This window comes from Phaenicophaeus curvirostris, chromosome 9, assembly GCF_032191515.1.
Source record: "Phaenicophaeus curvirostris isolate KB17595 chromosome 9, BPBGC_Pcur_1.0, whole genome shotgun sequence".
Lineage (NCBI taxonomy): Eukaryota > Metazoa > Chordata > Aves > Cuculiformes > Cuculidae > Phaenicophaeus > Phaenicophaeus curvirostris.
In genome coordinates, this window is record NC_091400.1 from 9,350,989 (window position 1) to 9,367,878 (window position 16,890).

Below are 16,890 nucleotides of genomic sequence, written 5' to 3' on the forward strand. Positions count from 1 at the left end.
ATTCATGGTGACATGAATTGATGTAGTGACAATCTGCCCAAGGAACTATTTTCCCTTGTTTAAAAGCATTTCTATCACCTTTGGAAAGAAAATCCAGGTAATTCATCCACTAGCAAAATCACAGACATGAGAACAACAAGACAAACAAAAAGCAGAAGACACACTGAGCAATTTACTTCCTTTATATTTTTTCAACCTTGCCTCTCCTCTCTGCCTTTTCTCAGGTAACATTTTAAATGCCGCAAATGTACATGCTAGCTGATCCCACATTCTTTGTTTGTGTCTCAATGTTGTAATGGTAGAGTTAACTATCAAATACAGATTTGCAGATTTTGCTTAAGACTGTCAATTATTTAAGGCAGAGATCAGTATCAAGAAGGATGGTTTTACTATTTAAACTCTGGGGTAGGACCCACAAGATTAGGATTAGAGTCATAGAATGTTTAAATTGGAAGGGACTTTGAAACCCATCCAGTCCCACCTGCTGCCATGGGCAGGGACACCTCTCTCTGGATCAGGCTGCCCAAGGCCCCATCCACCCTGGCCTTGAACACCTCCAGGGATAGGGCAGCCACAACTTCCCTGGGCAACTTGTTGCATTGCCTTACCACCCTCATCATGAAGAATTTCTTCTTAAGCTATAGCTTTCCTATGTGGTGCAAATTCACTTGAATCCCAACTCAACATCACACTGAGATGAGCAGCCCCGCTGATGACAAGGGCCTTGCTCCTGATCCTGAAAGCCTGTGTGTTTGTTCCCTGTTTACATCACACCTTCCAGTACTTTTTAGCTTTAAAAATAATTACCGATGGATGACAATAACACCCTCTTTGCAACTTTACATGAAACAGGTGGAGTCACGCAGCAACTGGTCTGAGCTGGTTGGTGTTATCTCAGTTGAAGCCTGCCTGACATGAAGAGATCTCTTCCGGCACTAACCAACAGTCACAGATGCGGCTGGGAACACAAGCGTTGTGCAGCAGTGGTGAAGCGGGGGTCCCTCCACTGTGTGCCCTCAGAAGGCAGGTGCAGTGCTCTCCTGCTTCATTCCAGGATCCTCAAAGGTCTTCTACAAGGTTTGCTGCAATCAGCTGAGAGGTGGATGAAGGAACTTACCCTGAGCCTTGCCAAGGTAAAATGGGATACATTGGAGACAAGAGCATCTAAGGAACCTAAATTAGGTCGTCATGATAAAGGTATGGAGTAATGGATGAGTGGCTGGAGGAGAACAGATGGGAAGAGGAACCTGCAGTGGATTTCACAGGGATGATATCTTTGCTTTGTATATCACTGACTTCAGGGGACTGGGGAGACTAGGCAAGGAGAGGACAGGAAGAGGATGCAGGACTTCACCTATGCAGGAATCATTGGAGGATCAGGGCCTGATACTAGACATTTCTAAGAATAACCTTCCTTTCTCTGAAGATAAGTTACTAGCAGTAGCAGTAAGACTAAGCTTAAAAGGCTTTCCCTACTTTGCCTTGAAGTAAATAACTAGTTCCATTTACTCTGATGATTACCTATCAGCCGGTGATTATGTGATCAAGCAGATCAGAGCTGATAAGCAGTATAATGGATGACAGAAATGATCAAAATGAGTTTCCACGACTATCTATATGATTTATAAACACAAATAATATTTTCCCTGGATTCTTTTAAATACAATCACTGTATAGCTGTTCTATGAGTAACTTTTCTACTGAATGCTAGAAGAAAATTTACTCTGTAAAAAAATGTTGCAAATCTTCTAGGAGTTTCATTTGCTTGCCCCTAAATTGCAGCTCTAGAGGAAAAAAATGCTTCTGTTTGTCAAGGTCAGGTAGACAACTGTTAAGAGATGCTTAGAGGACATCCTGTGTGTGCAAAATCTCTATGGCAAACAGAAAGAAACCCAAAAATATTTTCTTGAAACCTCAGTATCTTTAAGGAAGTGTTGATTCTTTTCGATCCAACTCATCAAATACCTGAAGTACTCCAATGTTAACTATTATTTTTTTCTAATGGGTAAAGGAAACCCTTAGGTGAATTCCAGATTCTAATTTTAATTAGGTTTGAACTGTGTTCTTATTTGTTTTAGATGTTTGCAGTATGGATCACTACTCTTTTTCTTCTTGATGCAGCCAGAGGTAAGACACATAGTTGATAAAATCTATAAACATTAAATGTTGTTGTGTGCAGCTTATACCAGAATATCTATGTTTTAGAAAAAGGATACGCTTTGGAATGGATTTAAAGGACTTCTTCATTAGGAGCATTGAGCTACATCATGTGTTTCTCACATTTAACCTATTCCTTTTTAATTCTGTAAAGGTTTTTGCAGCTAGCAAGCAGAATGGGAATTAGAAAGGTATTTTTATATATGAATTGAAAGTTCTTCCAGAGCAGTTTTCCCTACCTACCCTGAACCCACATCAGCATTTAGGCTACAACATGTATAGTGCCAGCCTAGGCACTTACTCTTCACAAAGCTAAGCAGAGAATAAGAAAAGAGTGCTGGTCCAGAACACCTTTTCAATGATAGAAAAGAATAGTTCAACAGGGATAGACACACAGAAAAAGCAGAGAGAAACAAAAAAACTACAGTCCAAAAGTTCACTGGCATCAGAGGAAAGATTCCTGTGAAGATGATGGAAGTCTCTAACTGCAGCTCTACAATTAAGTCTTCTCTTTCTCTGGATGTATTTCCAGTATATCAATCTACTGCTACATTTCATACAGAGTAATAAGTAAGAGTAAGGCACAGTCTGATGCATTACAAATCAGTCACCTCTCCTAGGTAATAGTTTCTCATTGTTTCCCCTATCTTTTTAATAGCAATAAAATTATTCGGGGTTTCACAACTGTAGTGCTATCCATAGTGGGTAAGGATGACATTTAATGGTAACACCCCTATGTCATATTTGCATCATTATTGTATCAAATCCACAATAGAAATTGGGAAACTCTAGTCCTTCAGGCACAGACTGTATTTCCTGAAACTGTGCTTGGCTCTAGGCTTCCACTCAAATTCCACTTCATTGCTTCCACTAAAATCTTACAATGATAAAACAATAAGGGAAGTATTTAATGCACATTGTGGAGCAATCAGAGGCAGCTGTTCTAATGCTTTTGTTTCTTTACATTCCTTCATGAATTGTTGCACAAGTAATAACAATTTAGGTAATCCCTGGAGCATTAGGACTAATTGAAGGACTGCTCTGCACTGGCAGCAAAAGACAGTTTGTTCTCTGCATCCACAATCAATCAAGATTTTATCATATTTTTCTGATAGCTGTGTTAAGAACACGTTTGACCAAACACATCCTGCACTCTCATGAGTTCATCAAGCTGAGCTCTGCGTTATGTTTGCAGCCGAAATCAGTCTTGAAGTTCAAGATCCTGCTACCTACGCAAGGCACAGGAGCACAACCGAACCCCTAAATGAAAAATGAACACAAGTGCCATCTGTAAAGTTTTAGCCCCAGCCCAACCTGATCAGCAGCTAAACGTGAGCTGTTGTGATTGCAATCCCCACCCCACACACACAGGAGAAGGGAAATGAGAGAAAGACTTTTATGGATTAGAAAGTAAAACAGGCTTAATGAAACAACAACAATAATAAGGGAAATACTTTTAACAAGAAAATAATAAAGTGTACCCAAACATATGAAATTGCCCCCTCTTGATGACTGCGTTACCACTGATGCTGCACAGCAGGCACAGGGAAAAGGTCCTGGGCTGGAGTCAGCAGCAGGATAGAGGTGGATTTAGGAACTGGATTCAGGAATGCACAGATCTGGGATCAGTGGCAAAAAGGTACATGAGGTCCTTTTTGGACCCCACCCACCAAAGAAGAGAGCTTGACCCTCGTAATCCTTCAGTTTTATACCAAGTGTGATGCATGTGGGATGAAATCCTCTGCTGGTCAGTTTGGGGTCACCTGTCCCATCTGCCCCTCCCTGCATGTGCACCCCTTTTCACCCCATTCTCTTATGGCTCCACCAGCTCGAGGATGGCCTTGGTTCCTATGGGAATAAGTAGAAGGAATAACCTTTCTACATAACAATGCTCCATGTAATTGGTTCTAGAGAGAAATACTGTCTGAAAATACGCAGTTAACTTCCAGATACTGAAGTCACTTAGACGAGACTGAGCTGAGGAAACTGATTCTACTTTATCTTGAACCAGAGCACCATCCTAATCCAAATCAGCCATTTTCTGCTTCCCTGGTAAAACCCTGTCCTGTCAGCTTCTTGTAAAGTGGTGCCAGCCCAACCTGCTATGTTCCCAGAACACTAACATTTTTCTTTGCCTATCCCAGGAAGAGAGGTTTGCTATGAGAGGCTTGGATGCTTTACAGATAACCCCCCTTGGTCTGGGATCCCAGGGAGACAACTGGCAGGCTTGCCCAGGTCTCCAGAAGATGTGAACACCAAGTTCCTTCTTTACACTAAAGACAACAGCTTGATATATCAAGTAAGAAACTGCTTTGCTTTTAAATACTGGTAGTATACAACAACTTACACAGATAGTGTCTTTTGTCCTGTATTTTTGCTCTCATGACTTCCAGAAGAAGCCTCAATTCTATATTACATACAAACAGGCCATCATAATCTCCTTCTATCTTTTTTCTTTTCCCTCATTTCAGCTCTCTGATGAGCCAGGTATATTTACAACATATTAATCGCTGCCTTCTAGCGTAAGTCATCTGATATATTTTGGATATGTTTTATATATTTCTCTACAGTAAGCTAATGCCCCAAATTAAGTTTCATGTTCAGCATGATAAAAAGCCAGAGTTAGGGAAGGCAGCACAAAAGAAAAGCTCACATTTGGCTCCTATGTATCTCTATGGTTGGACTCGATGATCCGGTGGGTCTCTTCCAACCTGGTTATTCTATGATTCTATGATTCTAGATTAAAAACATGTTCCAACCCCATACACACAACTCAGGAGTGGGGATCATACCCATAACTATTAGGTCCTCTGAACTACATACAATTGGTCTCATGTGGTGGCTAATGCTGAGCCCTAAGAGCGAGTAGTTAAGAATGAAGACCAGAAGAGAAAGTATCCATGTTCGTGAGAAAGGAAGGGGAATATCAAAACATACACTGGGATGGAGCAGTCACATTTTTGTTTTGTTTGTTGGTTGTGTTTTTGACAGAAAATTTCTGCTACTAACCCATCAACTATCAAAGCTTCGAATTTTGGTGCACACAGGAAAACTTGCTTCATTATACATGGCCATCTTGGTGGAGCGGATCTCCCCTGGATCACAAATATGTGCAGGGTATGGCATGCATGTTGTCATTTTATTTGTGTTTGAGAGTGCAAATATCCACATACCCACAGGAACTGCCTTAAAATTCCCACATAAAATTTACGCCTCTGTTCTGTGGTTGATTCAGGGAATATAAAAGGGGAAAAAAAGCTCAGAATGAAGCACAGTTCCACATACACCACCCCCTTGTTCCCAGGTATGAATATATCATGCTTCAGCCTCCTGCTAAATGCCCCTTTGCAGCATTCACCTCCATAGGGAAAGCTATAATTAATGGATTTTTCAATTCCTTGCCAATAATAAAGAAAAAGTCACTTTTCTCACCTCAGCAAAAGGTAAAAAACAAACATTTCAGTTTGAGTCAGGCCTTTGATCTAAGGAAACTAAAATGCTTTTATCAGCAGATTGGTTTCATATTATTTAGGCGTGTTTCAAGAAATTAAGTTACTTCTGAAAGAAAAATCAGAATGTTCTGTTGCCAGAAGTGTATAAGCAGAATATTTTAGATAAAATATATTAACTTCAGGGCTGAAAAATTCAAGCACATGAACACAAATTTGTGAATCTTTTTAGATGATCCAAGCATATAAGTTCTGAAGAATAAAGCTTGGACAGTAAAAGAGAAGTCATATTATCCTCTTTTTTCTAACTGGGATTCTTTCATTAAGAGAAGTTGACACTCTAAAGCTAAGGTATCTGGAATGGAAAACCGAACCGAAGCAAGCTCATGTGTGTTTTACATTAAGTTCAAATCACTGCCTCCACTCTGCCTCCTTGTGTTGATTCTTCAGTACTAGCAGGAATTATTACACTAAATATAAAATGATAGAAACATTTGGTTGGAAAAGACCTATGAGATCTTCTAGTCAAGCCATACCTGTCCACTTCTAAACCATATCCCTGTTTTCCACCAGCTCATGTTTCACGTCGAGGACGTGAACTGCATTTTGACCGACTGGACGGGTGGCTCTAGTGGTTTGTACACTGATGCTGTTAACAACGTCCGCATCGTGGGGGCTGAGCTGGTCTATCTGGTGAATTTTCTTGAGGTAAAGGCATCTGTGGAACAAGAATATCGGAATGCAGTCTAAATGGTAAAGGCTGTATTCAGGGTGGTACCTTTAGGTTTGATGCAACAGAGTCAGGAAGTATAGAAGTACTCAATAATGCAGCTGAAAATGCCACAAGAAATCTCTAATCCTACACAAATTGAAAGACCTACATTAGTGTTGGACCACAGGTAAGCACATCCCTTAAGGCTTACAAGCCATAATTTCTGAAAGTTTTGCTCATGATGGACTTTTTACCAAATAAGACATCAGATTAGAGTCTAGCAATACTGGCAGGGTGAAGAGAAGTAATAGAGAGCCAACATGGTTAAATCATCCCTCCATGGGTCTAGCATCCTGCCTCCTGCAAGAACTGGGTTGCAGCACAGAGAAGCAGCTTTCCCACAGCCATAGTCAGGCTTCCTTCACAGAACATCTGCTAAGCCCAGCACACCAGCAGCACTCCTGGGATGGTGCTTGCAGTCCCGCAAGACCTGCATGGTCCAGAGTCTCCACAGTAGGGTGATCTTTTGATTCACATAGAGGATCCACTGAAGATAAAGGCACTGAAAACTCCTCTGACACAGACCACTATCCTGACTGGACAGGCAGGTTCAGCACAGAGGCAGGGTGATCATTTGCCTTTTGGGTAAACAATTTGTGTAATGGAGGGGAGCTATGTGCAGGACTTTGCTTTCCCCCTTTCTATTGTAAGGGCCAATTCCTGACAGAGATTACTCCTTTCCAGAGGCATAATAAAAGAGGGGTGAGTTGGTAACTGCTTTTCTTATGGTATCCCACCACCTGCAACAGTAACTTTCCACCCAAGATGCTCCCCTCCATCACCTGCTGGTCTGGCCATGCCCTGGCAGAGCACGGGACCTTGATTGGAGTTGAAGGGACCATAAAGATCACTCAGTTCCAACTCTGTTGCCATGGACAGGGACACCTCCCACTGGATCGGGTTGCTCAAAGCCTTATCCAACCCAGCCTTGAACACCTTCAGGCATGAATAATCCCCAATTTCTCTGGGCAATCTGTGCCAGTGCCTCGCTACCATCACAGTAAAAAACTTCTTCCTAAGATCTAATCTACACCTCCTCCCTTTCAGCTTAAAACTGTTCCACTTCATCCTATCCCTGCACTCCTGATAAGGACCCCCTCCCCAGCTTTCCTGTAGGCCCCGCCTAACACACATGTTTTTCCCTTTCCATACATCTTACAGAGAGACTATGGCTACTCTCCTGCCAACATTCATTTCATCGGCCATAGTCTCGGTGCACATGCCGCAGGGGAGGCCGGCAGGAGGAAACCTGGCATTGGAAGAATAACAGGTACTGAAGCTATTTTCAGCTGATGAAACATTCTGTTTTCATGGAACAGAAGAGAACTGAAGAATCATTGCTGCCTTAGAAACACACAGTCCAGACTGCAATGTGTTGGTCTATCATAATGAACATCAAGCACAGTGGCACACAAATGAAACTACATTGTATCACAAGCCAAGCATTTCACGTCAGTGATCACAGCCCTGAGAATGGTTGGACAGCAACAGCAGCAGAAAGGCTTTACTGTCCTGATTGTGGCTAAACAGAAGTCACTTTCCACAGGTCAAAAGTCTCAGGGAGCACTTGGTTATAATTATAGTGGTATAAAAAAACAGGAACAAAATAGTGCATTGCGTATGAAATAAGAAGACTTGTAAAATATTAGCAAATCATTGTCATATTTGGTTTTAAAAACTCACTCTAACATGACTTTTCAGCAGTTCAAAAGATTGAAAATCTGAAATGCAAAATCCAAATCCCTTGATCTAGTATGTCAGGATGAGGAATAGTCATGGGCACCCTGAAAATAAGAAAGCTCTTGGTCGCACAACATCATGACACAATCACACATCACTTTTTTTAAAGACTCGCTATTTTCTGCTTTCCTTTCTCCTCTAATCAGTTCTTCTCTCTGCAGACACACTTCTTTGACTCAGCTGTGTGCATAGTAAGCAATCATGTAAGCAGTTTAGCAGAACTGGGGTCAGAACTGTGTTGCTTTGGTCCTGAAGAGAGCTCACTGACACTGAAGTGAAGAGGGTAACAATTTCAACCAAGCTCTTTCGGAAGTTAAATAGATTTTTGACCAAATCAAAATTCTCAGATGAATCTCCACGCTCAAAGTGTCACATCAAGATTTCATATCACTCACTAACATGCAAAAAAACCCCCAAAACTCTTCTTATAAAATTGTTCCACACAAGTAAGTCAAGCACCCATCAACATTTTACTGCACTTCATTGCCCCTAGACATCTTTCTATTAAAAACTTGCTTATTTTCCTGGTTTTCATGGACCACAAAATGAATTTTTATATATGGAATAAAGGTAGAACTGCAATGACATACGGTGTACACACGCTGAATTCGATGACATGGATATAATATAATTTACTTAATCACACATATCTCCATTTATTTAGGTCTGGATCCAGCTGGGCCCCTTTTCCAGTATACTCCCCCAATGGTTCGGCTGGATCCTTCAGACGCAAAATTTGTGGATATAATTCATACTCATGCTGGTCATCTGTTCTTTGACTTTGGTAAGTTTTCATGCAAAGGCTGACACCAACACAGAGATTGGCCACAGCGGATCAGAGTGTGATCAGCCTTGATTCACTGAACATTTCAGCTCCAGGTATTCTTCAGACTTGTGGCCACCTGGATTTTTACCCAAATGGTGGGAAGAAAATGCCAGGATGCATGCAGCTTCGTATCCCTCCTGCAACTCGGAATATCAATGACCTTATGAGAGGTAAATATATTTAAAGAATAACACCTCTCTCTAAGCTACAGGCAGAAATAAAGACTAGGCTAAGGTAAAGGTTTTTGAATGTATAAGTTATTTATACAGCTCAGATTAGGAGTAGGGAGGGAATGCTCAAAAATGGAAGATTTAAAGCTGCCTGTGAAATACCCTCCAATATCCTTACGTACTAACCAAAGCAAATTCTGGATGGAAATTTCAGTTAAAGTGTGCAGGCTTGTTCATCTCAACCTTTATAAAGAGTCTGCAACTGTGCTGGCAGCCTGACCTCAGTGGCAATTCCACACATGAAGGACCAGTACAATTTCATTGAAGGATAATCCAAAAATGAGTATTTTAAAATCTGAGCTTCCTTTCTCCCTAGGAAGACATCAGTCCCAATATTACTAGAGTTAGACATACTAATCCACGCCATTAATAGCTTTAGCCTCTTCAAAGAGAACAGCACAAGGTTAAAAATACAGGAGATGATAAAATAACTGCTACATTGATAGTTCATGCTCTTCAAAGAAAGCTGAGCAGTTAATCAGAATTACCCTGGGATCCTCTACAATAGATGCCCAAAATCCTGTCTTCTGATCCTAACCTACAGAAATAAGACCATCAGTTATTCACAGCTGAACATTTTGCAATCCCTACCATTAGTTAAGTAATTGGCTTTCAAAAATGCTCTGTCTTTGAGCTGGTTGGAGAACATTATAACAAAGAGGGCTGAACGCTGGCTGTGCACAAAGTCATTAGAATCAAACCTCTTTCCAATCAGACTGTATAGGAATTTCTGCATTTTCAGCAAAAGAAATTTAAATATTTTCCACAGACATTTCACAACACTATTTGCAATTTCATATATTTAGAGCTCAGCTCTACTGAACAAGAGTAGATGGAGTTAGTTCTTCATGCAGCTCTGAAAACCGGAGACAGGCTGAACTTCTGCATCTTCTTTAAACCTTACTTCATGCATCTTTCTTCTGTTTGATAATATTTACATTTATATAGTGCTTTTATGTATGAAGTGCATTAGAAATGCCATTTAGTAACTTCTTTCTACAACTTTTGATGCAGTAAGGACTACTATGTTCTCACCATATAGATATAAAGTGAATTTGGCACTAGCACAAAGCAAGTCAGAGCTGAGATTTTTAAAGTTAAAAGTTCACCCTTCTGAATTAGATTTGAAGAAGGAACTTTAAAGAAAACATAGGAAGCCTTGATGATGCAGATAGTTCTCAAGAAAAACAGACTGAAGTACCTTTCAGAGGTGTTTAGGTGGGGTGTTTTCTCTCTTTACGTAAACAACAATGTGCATCAACTGGTCAATACCAATTGGTCTGTCTTTAAGATGCATAAATACTGACAGTAGGTGAAATTCTGATTTCACTATAAACTGTGTCAACTTGCAATCACTTTGGTGCCTTCAAGATGTCCCCCTATGATTAGGTGAGCCCTCACAAATGCTGAAGCAGAGCAGAGCCTGTTTTCATACAACCTAAATTCAGTGTATTGTGCTTTGATAAAGCAGAAACTTCTGAGCCAACAAAGACAATACTTAGAATCATAGAATTGATAAGGTTGGAAAAGACCTCCAAGATTATCAAGCCACTAAGGTCATCAAGTCGCAACTTGTTACGAGGGACCTGTATATAGAACCCAAATACAATTTCCTTCTTTCCTGCACTATCCTGCTTATAAATTTCACTTTGATGGAAAATTGCCTTTGTTTGAAATAATTCTGACAATATCAAGGACACATTGCCAAACGTTTTGCTTTTCATAGCATTTCACAGAATCACTAGTGTCCAATGACCACAGATTTTCTAGAGCTTAATACCACTGAAAGCCACTGAAGTTAAAATAATTACTGCAGTTATCTTTAATTCTAGAAATGTCTGGAAACTGTGGTTTTACAAAATACCATGTTGTGATATTTGTAAGCAAACAAAAAGTACTTCTTAGTAACTACTATATGCATTACAGACCCTGTAGCTATGAATTATTCCAGTCTTTGAAATATCAAAGGGGAATTCTCCTAAGTCCTCCTCGGTTCTCATGCTAAAGTAAAAGCGGTTAAGTACACATAGTAGGATGGGAGACTGCATAAGGTCTGCCTTGGTGCATCTGCACCTTTGTGAAATCTGGGATGAGCACAGGAACACACAGATTAGAACATAACCCTTGTCTGTCAAAAAAATATATGTAGTTGATATAATACCAAATAATTCACACTTTAAACATCTTTTAATTATTACCTTATTTTAAAAATCTGAAACTTCATTACAGGTACAAATGCTTTAGAGGGAAAAAGGCCCATGAGCGTTGTTTTGGCATGGACTCTATGTTATTATATAGCTTTAATCTTTTTTTACCTGGGCTTCTTCTCAGCATATAGAACTTTTGGATGTGGACATAAACGAAGCCTCCGGTATTATGCTGAGAGTATCACCACTCCTGATGGATTTGTTGGGTACCGGTGTGAAACATACCGAGATTTCACACTGGTAAGTATAGAGTACATATTTATTTGAGTATTATAGCCCTGCCCTTCTTCTCTTAATAGTTTCTGGGACAAGTTCTACACTCTAGATCACAGGATACAGGGGAAGCTATGCAGACCCATTGACTACCCTCATTCAGACCATATCCAAAACTCAGTAAAAATGCAAAAGCAGCAAACTCCAAAAGAAGGTTCTAGAAAAAAAATAAGGTACTAAATATAAACACCAAAAAGAGTTACAAAGGGAGAAAAGAAGAGTTGAGTAAGAGGGCAATGAGAGGCTGGGACTGAGTCCACCTGATAGAGTCAGAATCACTAAGATTGAAAAAAGCCTCTAAGATCATTGAGTCCAACCATAAGCCCAATATCCCTGTGCCTACTAAACCATGTCCCGAAGTGCCACATCTACACATTTTTTGAACACCTCCAGGAATGTAGACTCGACCACTGTCCTGGGCAGCCTGTTTTCATAGATCAGTAAGTGCATCTAAACCTGGTGGAACCCATTATCAGCCCCTGGACTTCAGAAATGTTTAAACATCTGTTTAAATAATATTCACAACATATAGGGTAGAGGAAATGTTTATACAGCACAGCATAGCTCACACGACCCTCAGGTGATACAAGAAAGAAGGCAACGCAGTGTGCTGGTGTTTCACTCAGGACTTGAAAACCTGAACCCTATGCAACTTAGTGATGTGAGCGAATTGTGGTTTTGAATCTCATAACAAAGAAGTTATGATTATCATTTAGCCTTTTATTCATCTAAAGCCCCAAAAGGCAAAGATCCACAAATACCAGTTCCTACAAAACCTCCCAAACTTCAAAATGGAACTATCAAAAAATAATAATGCTATTTCTTCCCACTGCAACTAAATCACTTTCACTGAAAATATATACATGCTTATCCATATATTTTTTTTTAATGCATTCAAGGTCGTGGCCTGAATGTTTGATCTATGTATGTAGATTAATTTCATTAAGGTTCTGCATGGGAACAAAGGATGAAAAGCAGACAGAACGCATGCCATGGTGAGATCCCAAGCTTCAGTATTCCTAAGCTTAAATATCTTTACCATATAAAAGAGACAACCACCCAGATCTTCCTTGCAAATATGATCCACCCCATAATAATTGACAACATTTCAATGGACCCTATGAAAGATGAACTTATTAACTGTATTTTACAGATCAGGTAGTAATGACAATATACATTAAGGTATTTACTTATGGTCTCCGCAAAGCTTAGGGAATTAGGCCAGATTTTAACCTGTTCCTCTCTGACTGAAATAAGCTGACTGGCCATCTCAGCTTCTTTTTTTGCTACACCAAATAAATACTGAAGATATGATCTCAACTCAGAAGCAAGTATGTTTTAAAAAAATCTGGAAAAAGCTGAAGTACCCTAATTTCTTAAACTTTAAGAAGTGGGATTAAAACAGATAGTGTCTTATAACACATGTTGTTTTTCTCCCAGGGAAAATGCTTCCCATGTCCAAAGGAAGGATGTCCACTGATGGGCCATCATGCTGATAAGTTTTTACATAAAACTGAAAAAGAACAGCAAACAGTTTATTTAAATACAGGAGCCTCCTCTCCATTTGCTCGTAAGTTCTTTTGGGTGATGAATTCTGAAGTAACAATGAATTTTACGTGTGAACAAGTATATTACATTTCTAGAGAGAACTGCAGGTGTTAATAAGTGGCACTCACTACAAAATCTACTAACTAACATTTGCCTTTATAAAGAGTTTCTGTTTGCTTACAACCACATTTTTGCAATCCTTTCCTCTCCCTGAAAGACACTGAAATATATGAGAAGCTTCACCATTAAGAAAGAAATCTCCTTACAACCATAATCTATTTCATTTTGCTTTCAAAGGCTGGCGAAAAGAAATACGTGTCAGAGTATCTGCAATGGAAACCATAAAGGGAAAAATAGATATAGCCTTGACTGGAACTAATGGGATTAGGAAACCCTATACAATTGACAAGTAAGTTTAATGTGACTGTTGAAAATGGCTCTATCATTGTCAGCATATTGAATTTAAGACAGTTGTTTTTACATGTCTCATCTCATTCTATGTGATCTGTGATTTAAACTGGTAATAAAAGTAGTTGATAAGCGGTTGAAATTCCCCATGCTACAGACTGTGGTCAAAATCTGCTTGCTGGTCTCTCTTGCTTCATCTCATCTCGTCTCGTCTCTTCTCAGGACAGTTAGCATAACAAAGTGGGAAAGAGCAGGGTATGATGTGGCCTGACAGAAGGCTACTTCTGGGTTCAGACTTCAGTTGGTGATCTTCTCTGAGAAAGACGTGTATGATATGATTCTGCCTCTCTACTGTTCTCTCATGAGACCTCACCTGGAGTTCTGTGTTCAGTTCTGGAGTCCTCAGCACACGAAGGACAGGGAACCATCACACCAAGTCCAGAGGAGGCCATGGAGATCATCCAAGGGCTGCAGCACCTTCTGTAGGGGGACAGGCTGAGAGAGTTGTGATTGTTCAGCCTGGAGAAGAGAAGGCTGCTGGGAGACCGTAGAGGAGCTTCCAGTCCTGAAAGGGGGCTACAGGAAAGCTAAAGAAGGAGGGGCAGGTGGCATTTCGTCCTCAGAACTATTTCAGGATAAATCATGCCAGAAGAGATGATGTTAGCAGACAAACTGCCATAGTCACTCCAGGGAATAAAAAAAAATATAGCAATACAGATTTGGAGCAAGAAATCAACTGAACTGTCAACAAGACATTCTTTCCTAGTCCTTACTGAAAAGGTTAAATGAAATGTACACTGTCTGTGTATGTGTGTGTTTTAATCTTCCCTGAATTATATGATACATTTTATATATGAGAAAATGACAGTCCAAGTACTTTATAAAAGACTTTGCTACATGGCTTGAATGAGTAGTCAGTAGAGACGACAGAATTTGGTGTTTCTGGACCAGAGACATAATCTCCTACTGCCTGAGCTGAATGCCTCTGGTCTGTGTCAGGCTCTGCACCAAGAGCCCTGTGCATTCCCCAGGGAACCTGTTCTCCAAGAATATGTTCCAAGCTAAAATTTTGCCTAGCATCTCTGATAGATAGTGGATGAAAAAAAAGTAATAAAATTACAATGATCATGTTCAAAGCTTCAACTCTTGTAGCATGCCACCCCTCATCTCCCTTTCTGCCTAAACTGTAGCATTATTTTCCCCTCATTTCTAAAGAACACAGAGCATCATTTCTGTGCTTTTCTTTTGGCAGGGGCACTTTCAAAACAGGCAACACGTACTTGAACTACATTGATACAGAAATTTCTGGGAACATTTCGAAAGCTGAGTTTCTTTGGAATAAGCATCTAGGTCATGTGCACAGAGCCTGCATGGGAGCTGAACAAGTCACAGTAATATCTGGGGAAAGTGGAAACGTGTGAGTACATAATCTAAAGGCCTTCCATTCTGGGGGTCTGCAGAAAAGATGAAAAAAACCCACAAAAAAATGGGGACAAAAGCAAAACACCTTTGGTATCATGCCCCTTAAAGCAAGTGGGTTTAAGTATTGAAAAAAAAAGAAGCCTAATCGAAATTTCATTACAGTACCTGGGTGTTTGGCTGACTGTAGTTACTCCCACCAGCTCAGTGCTGCAGGCAGACTTCTCTAAAGAACAGAGATATCAAATCTGAAATTCTGGAGGGGGGTAGCCTTGCACTTGTAAGAAAAGGACAAGGGTTTGAGTGCCTACACCTCCATTAACACACAGGGCATCAGAAGCAGCTCTGCATGATGCAAGAGTAAACTTGCCTTGGCAGGGTGCTTTAAGCTGCCTCTAACCTGGTCCTGGTCCTGGATTGGCACCACTAGCATCTGCAGTTCTCTGTGCTTCTGGAGCACACCTGTCACTTTAGTTTTAACCAAAATGAAGCCACTAGTGGGTCCCAAAGTGTGGTAAGTGGGGAAAATAGACTGAAAGGTTTCCTTTAAAAGTGCAGTCCTGGTCCAAATCAAAAAATTAATGGAGTCTGAGCATAAAGGCAAACACACCTTTAATTATTAGTCACCAATTAGTGGCTCTTTAAAAAATCATTTAATAACACACACTGTTCTCAGCCTACCAGAGCTCATGCTTTGACCTAACATGAAGTAAAAATAAGATTTACATTGATTATTTTGGGCTGCTGCTAAGAAAACATTCCATCGTGCTGAAAAATATTTTCTTAACCTCTTCCTCCCTCACCAGGTCAGCGTTCTGTGGCTGTGGAACTGTGCCACCAAGCACGTGGCAAGCCCTGGCGCCTTGCTGAAGCTCGGTGAGGAATGCCGTGGTTGTCCACTGTGGCAACCCTCATCATCTGGAAGAGGACACTTCTTCAGTCAGCACCAAACTTTAACAAGACTCCTTCAATAGATTATGAAAAACTTGCCCAGTCCACTACAAAAGCTCAATTTTCAAATTAACATAGCCAGCTTTTATCCATACAAGGATAAACTCTTCTGTGAATTCCAGATGCAATGACAGTTAAAAGTATTTTACTAGTATTGCACACATACAAATATAATCCTAGCCAATTCCCCTTTGAAATACACAACGATTTATAGTAGGAGCATCCAGAAAAAAAGCAATAAAAAAAGGAAAAAGAAGGGAAAAAATAAAAAAAAAAAAGAAAGAAGGAAGGAAGATAACAAGAGAGAAGAGACCAAAAAAAAGAAAGAGGAGAGAAGAAAAAAAAAAAGAGAAAAGAAAAAAAAAGAGAAAAGAAAAAAAGAGAAAAGGATAAAAGGAGAAAAGATAAAAAGAGAAAAGAAAAAAGAGAAAAGAAAAAAGAGAGAAAAGCGAAAAGAGAGAAAAGAAAATAGAGAGAAAAGAAAAAAGTGTGGGAGGATGTAGAAGGATGGGAAAGGGGCATTAGACAGCCAAATTCTTTACTAGCACCTGCTTACTTGCTCAGGAAAAGGACCTTTGCATGCTTTCAGAAGTCTGAGGAATAATTTTAAATATAGAAATAATCAGAACTTGACATCTCCTTCCTTCCCGAGGAACATTCAAACAGCACATCCCAAAGACTGTTTAGGAGCTGGGACTACATACCAAGCTGTACAGTATCTAAAGACAACTTTGCCATCAAAATTCACCACGTGTCAAGCAGAAGAGTTTAACGTACCACAAAATATGCTATTATTGCATTTTTCCTTGGTAAGAACTCGTGGTCTATTCAGCTCTGCTGTGACTCTTCCTCTGTACCTGAAACAGGCATCTTCTTTATCAAAACTATGTTGCACTATTGAGGACCTTCA

General features: G+C 40.0%; 1 protein-coding gene and 1 long non-coding RNA gene across 3 annotated transcripts in view; one reads left to right on the plus strand and one right to left on the minus strand.

The window, feature by feature from the left end:
• Positions 1 to 16,890, minus strand: part of LOC138724073 (uncharacterized) — a 99,008-nt gene that overhangs the window by 42,197 nt on the left and 39,921 nt on the right. The window lies entirely within an intron of this gene.
• LOC138723965 (pancreatic lipase-related protein 2-like) lies at positions 951 to 16,012 on the plus strand. Of its 2 annotated transcripts, none has more exons than XM_069863537.1 (13): positions 951 to 1,133; positions 2,079 to 2,127; positions 4,302 to 4,456; positions 5,149 to 5,274; positions 6,180 to 6,314; positions 7,540 to 7,648; positions 8,783 to 8,902; positions 8,992 to 9,114; positions 11,506 to 11,621; positions 13,095 to 13,224; positions 13,500 to 13,611; positions 14,863 to 15,027; positions 15,836 to 16,012. In XM_069863537.1, the coding sequence occupies exons 1-13, from the start codon at positions 1,104 to 1,106 to the stop codon at positions 15,897 to 15,899; spliced, it is 1,434 nt and encodes a 477-aa protein (XP_069719638.1). In that variant the 5' UTR covers positions 951 to 1,103; the 3' UTR covers positions 15,900 to 16,012. The 2 variants fall into 2 exon arrangements, with proteins under 2 accessions (XP_069719638.1, XP_069719639.1); XM_069863538.1 differs by having other exon boundaries at positions 8,998 to 9,114.

Coding starts and splice junctions, on each gene's coding strand:
- LOC138723965 (XM_069863537.1), top strand. CDS start 1,104: ATGAAGGAACTTACCCTGAGCCTTGCCAAG. Junction 1,134..2,078: donor TTACCCTGAGCCTTGCCAAG/GTAAAATGGGAT, acceptor TATTTGTTTTAG/ATGTTTGCAGTATGGATCAC. Junction 9,115..11,505: donor TATCAATGACCTTATGAGAG/GTAAATATATTT, acceptor GCTTCTTCTCAG/CATATAGAACTTTTGGATGT.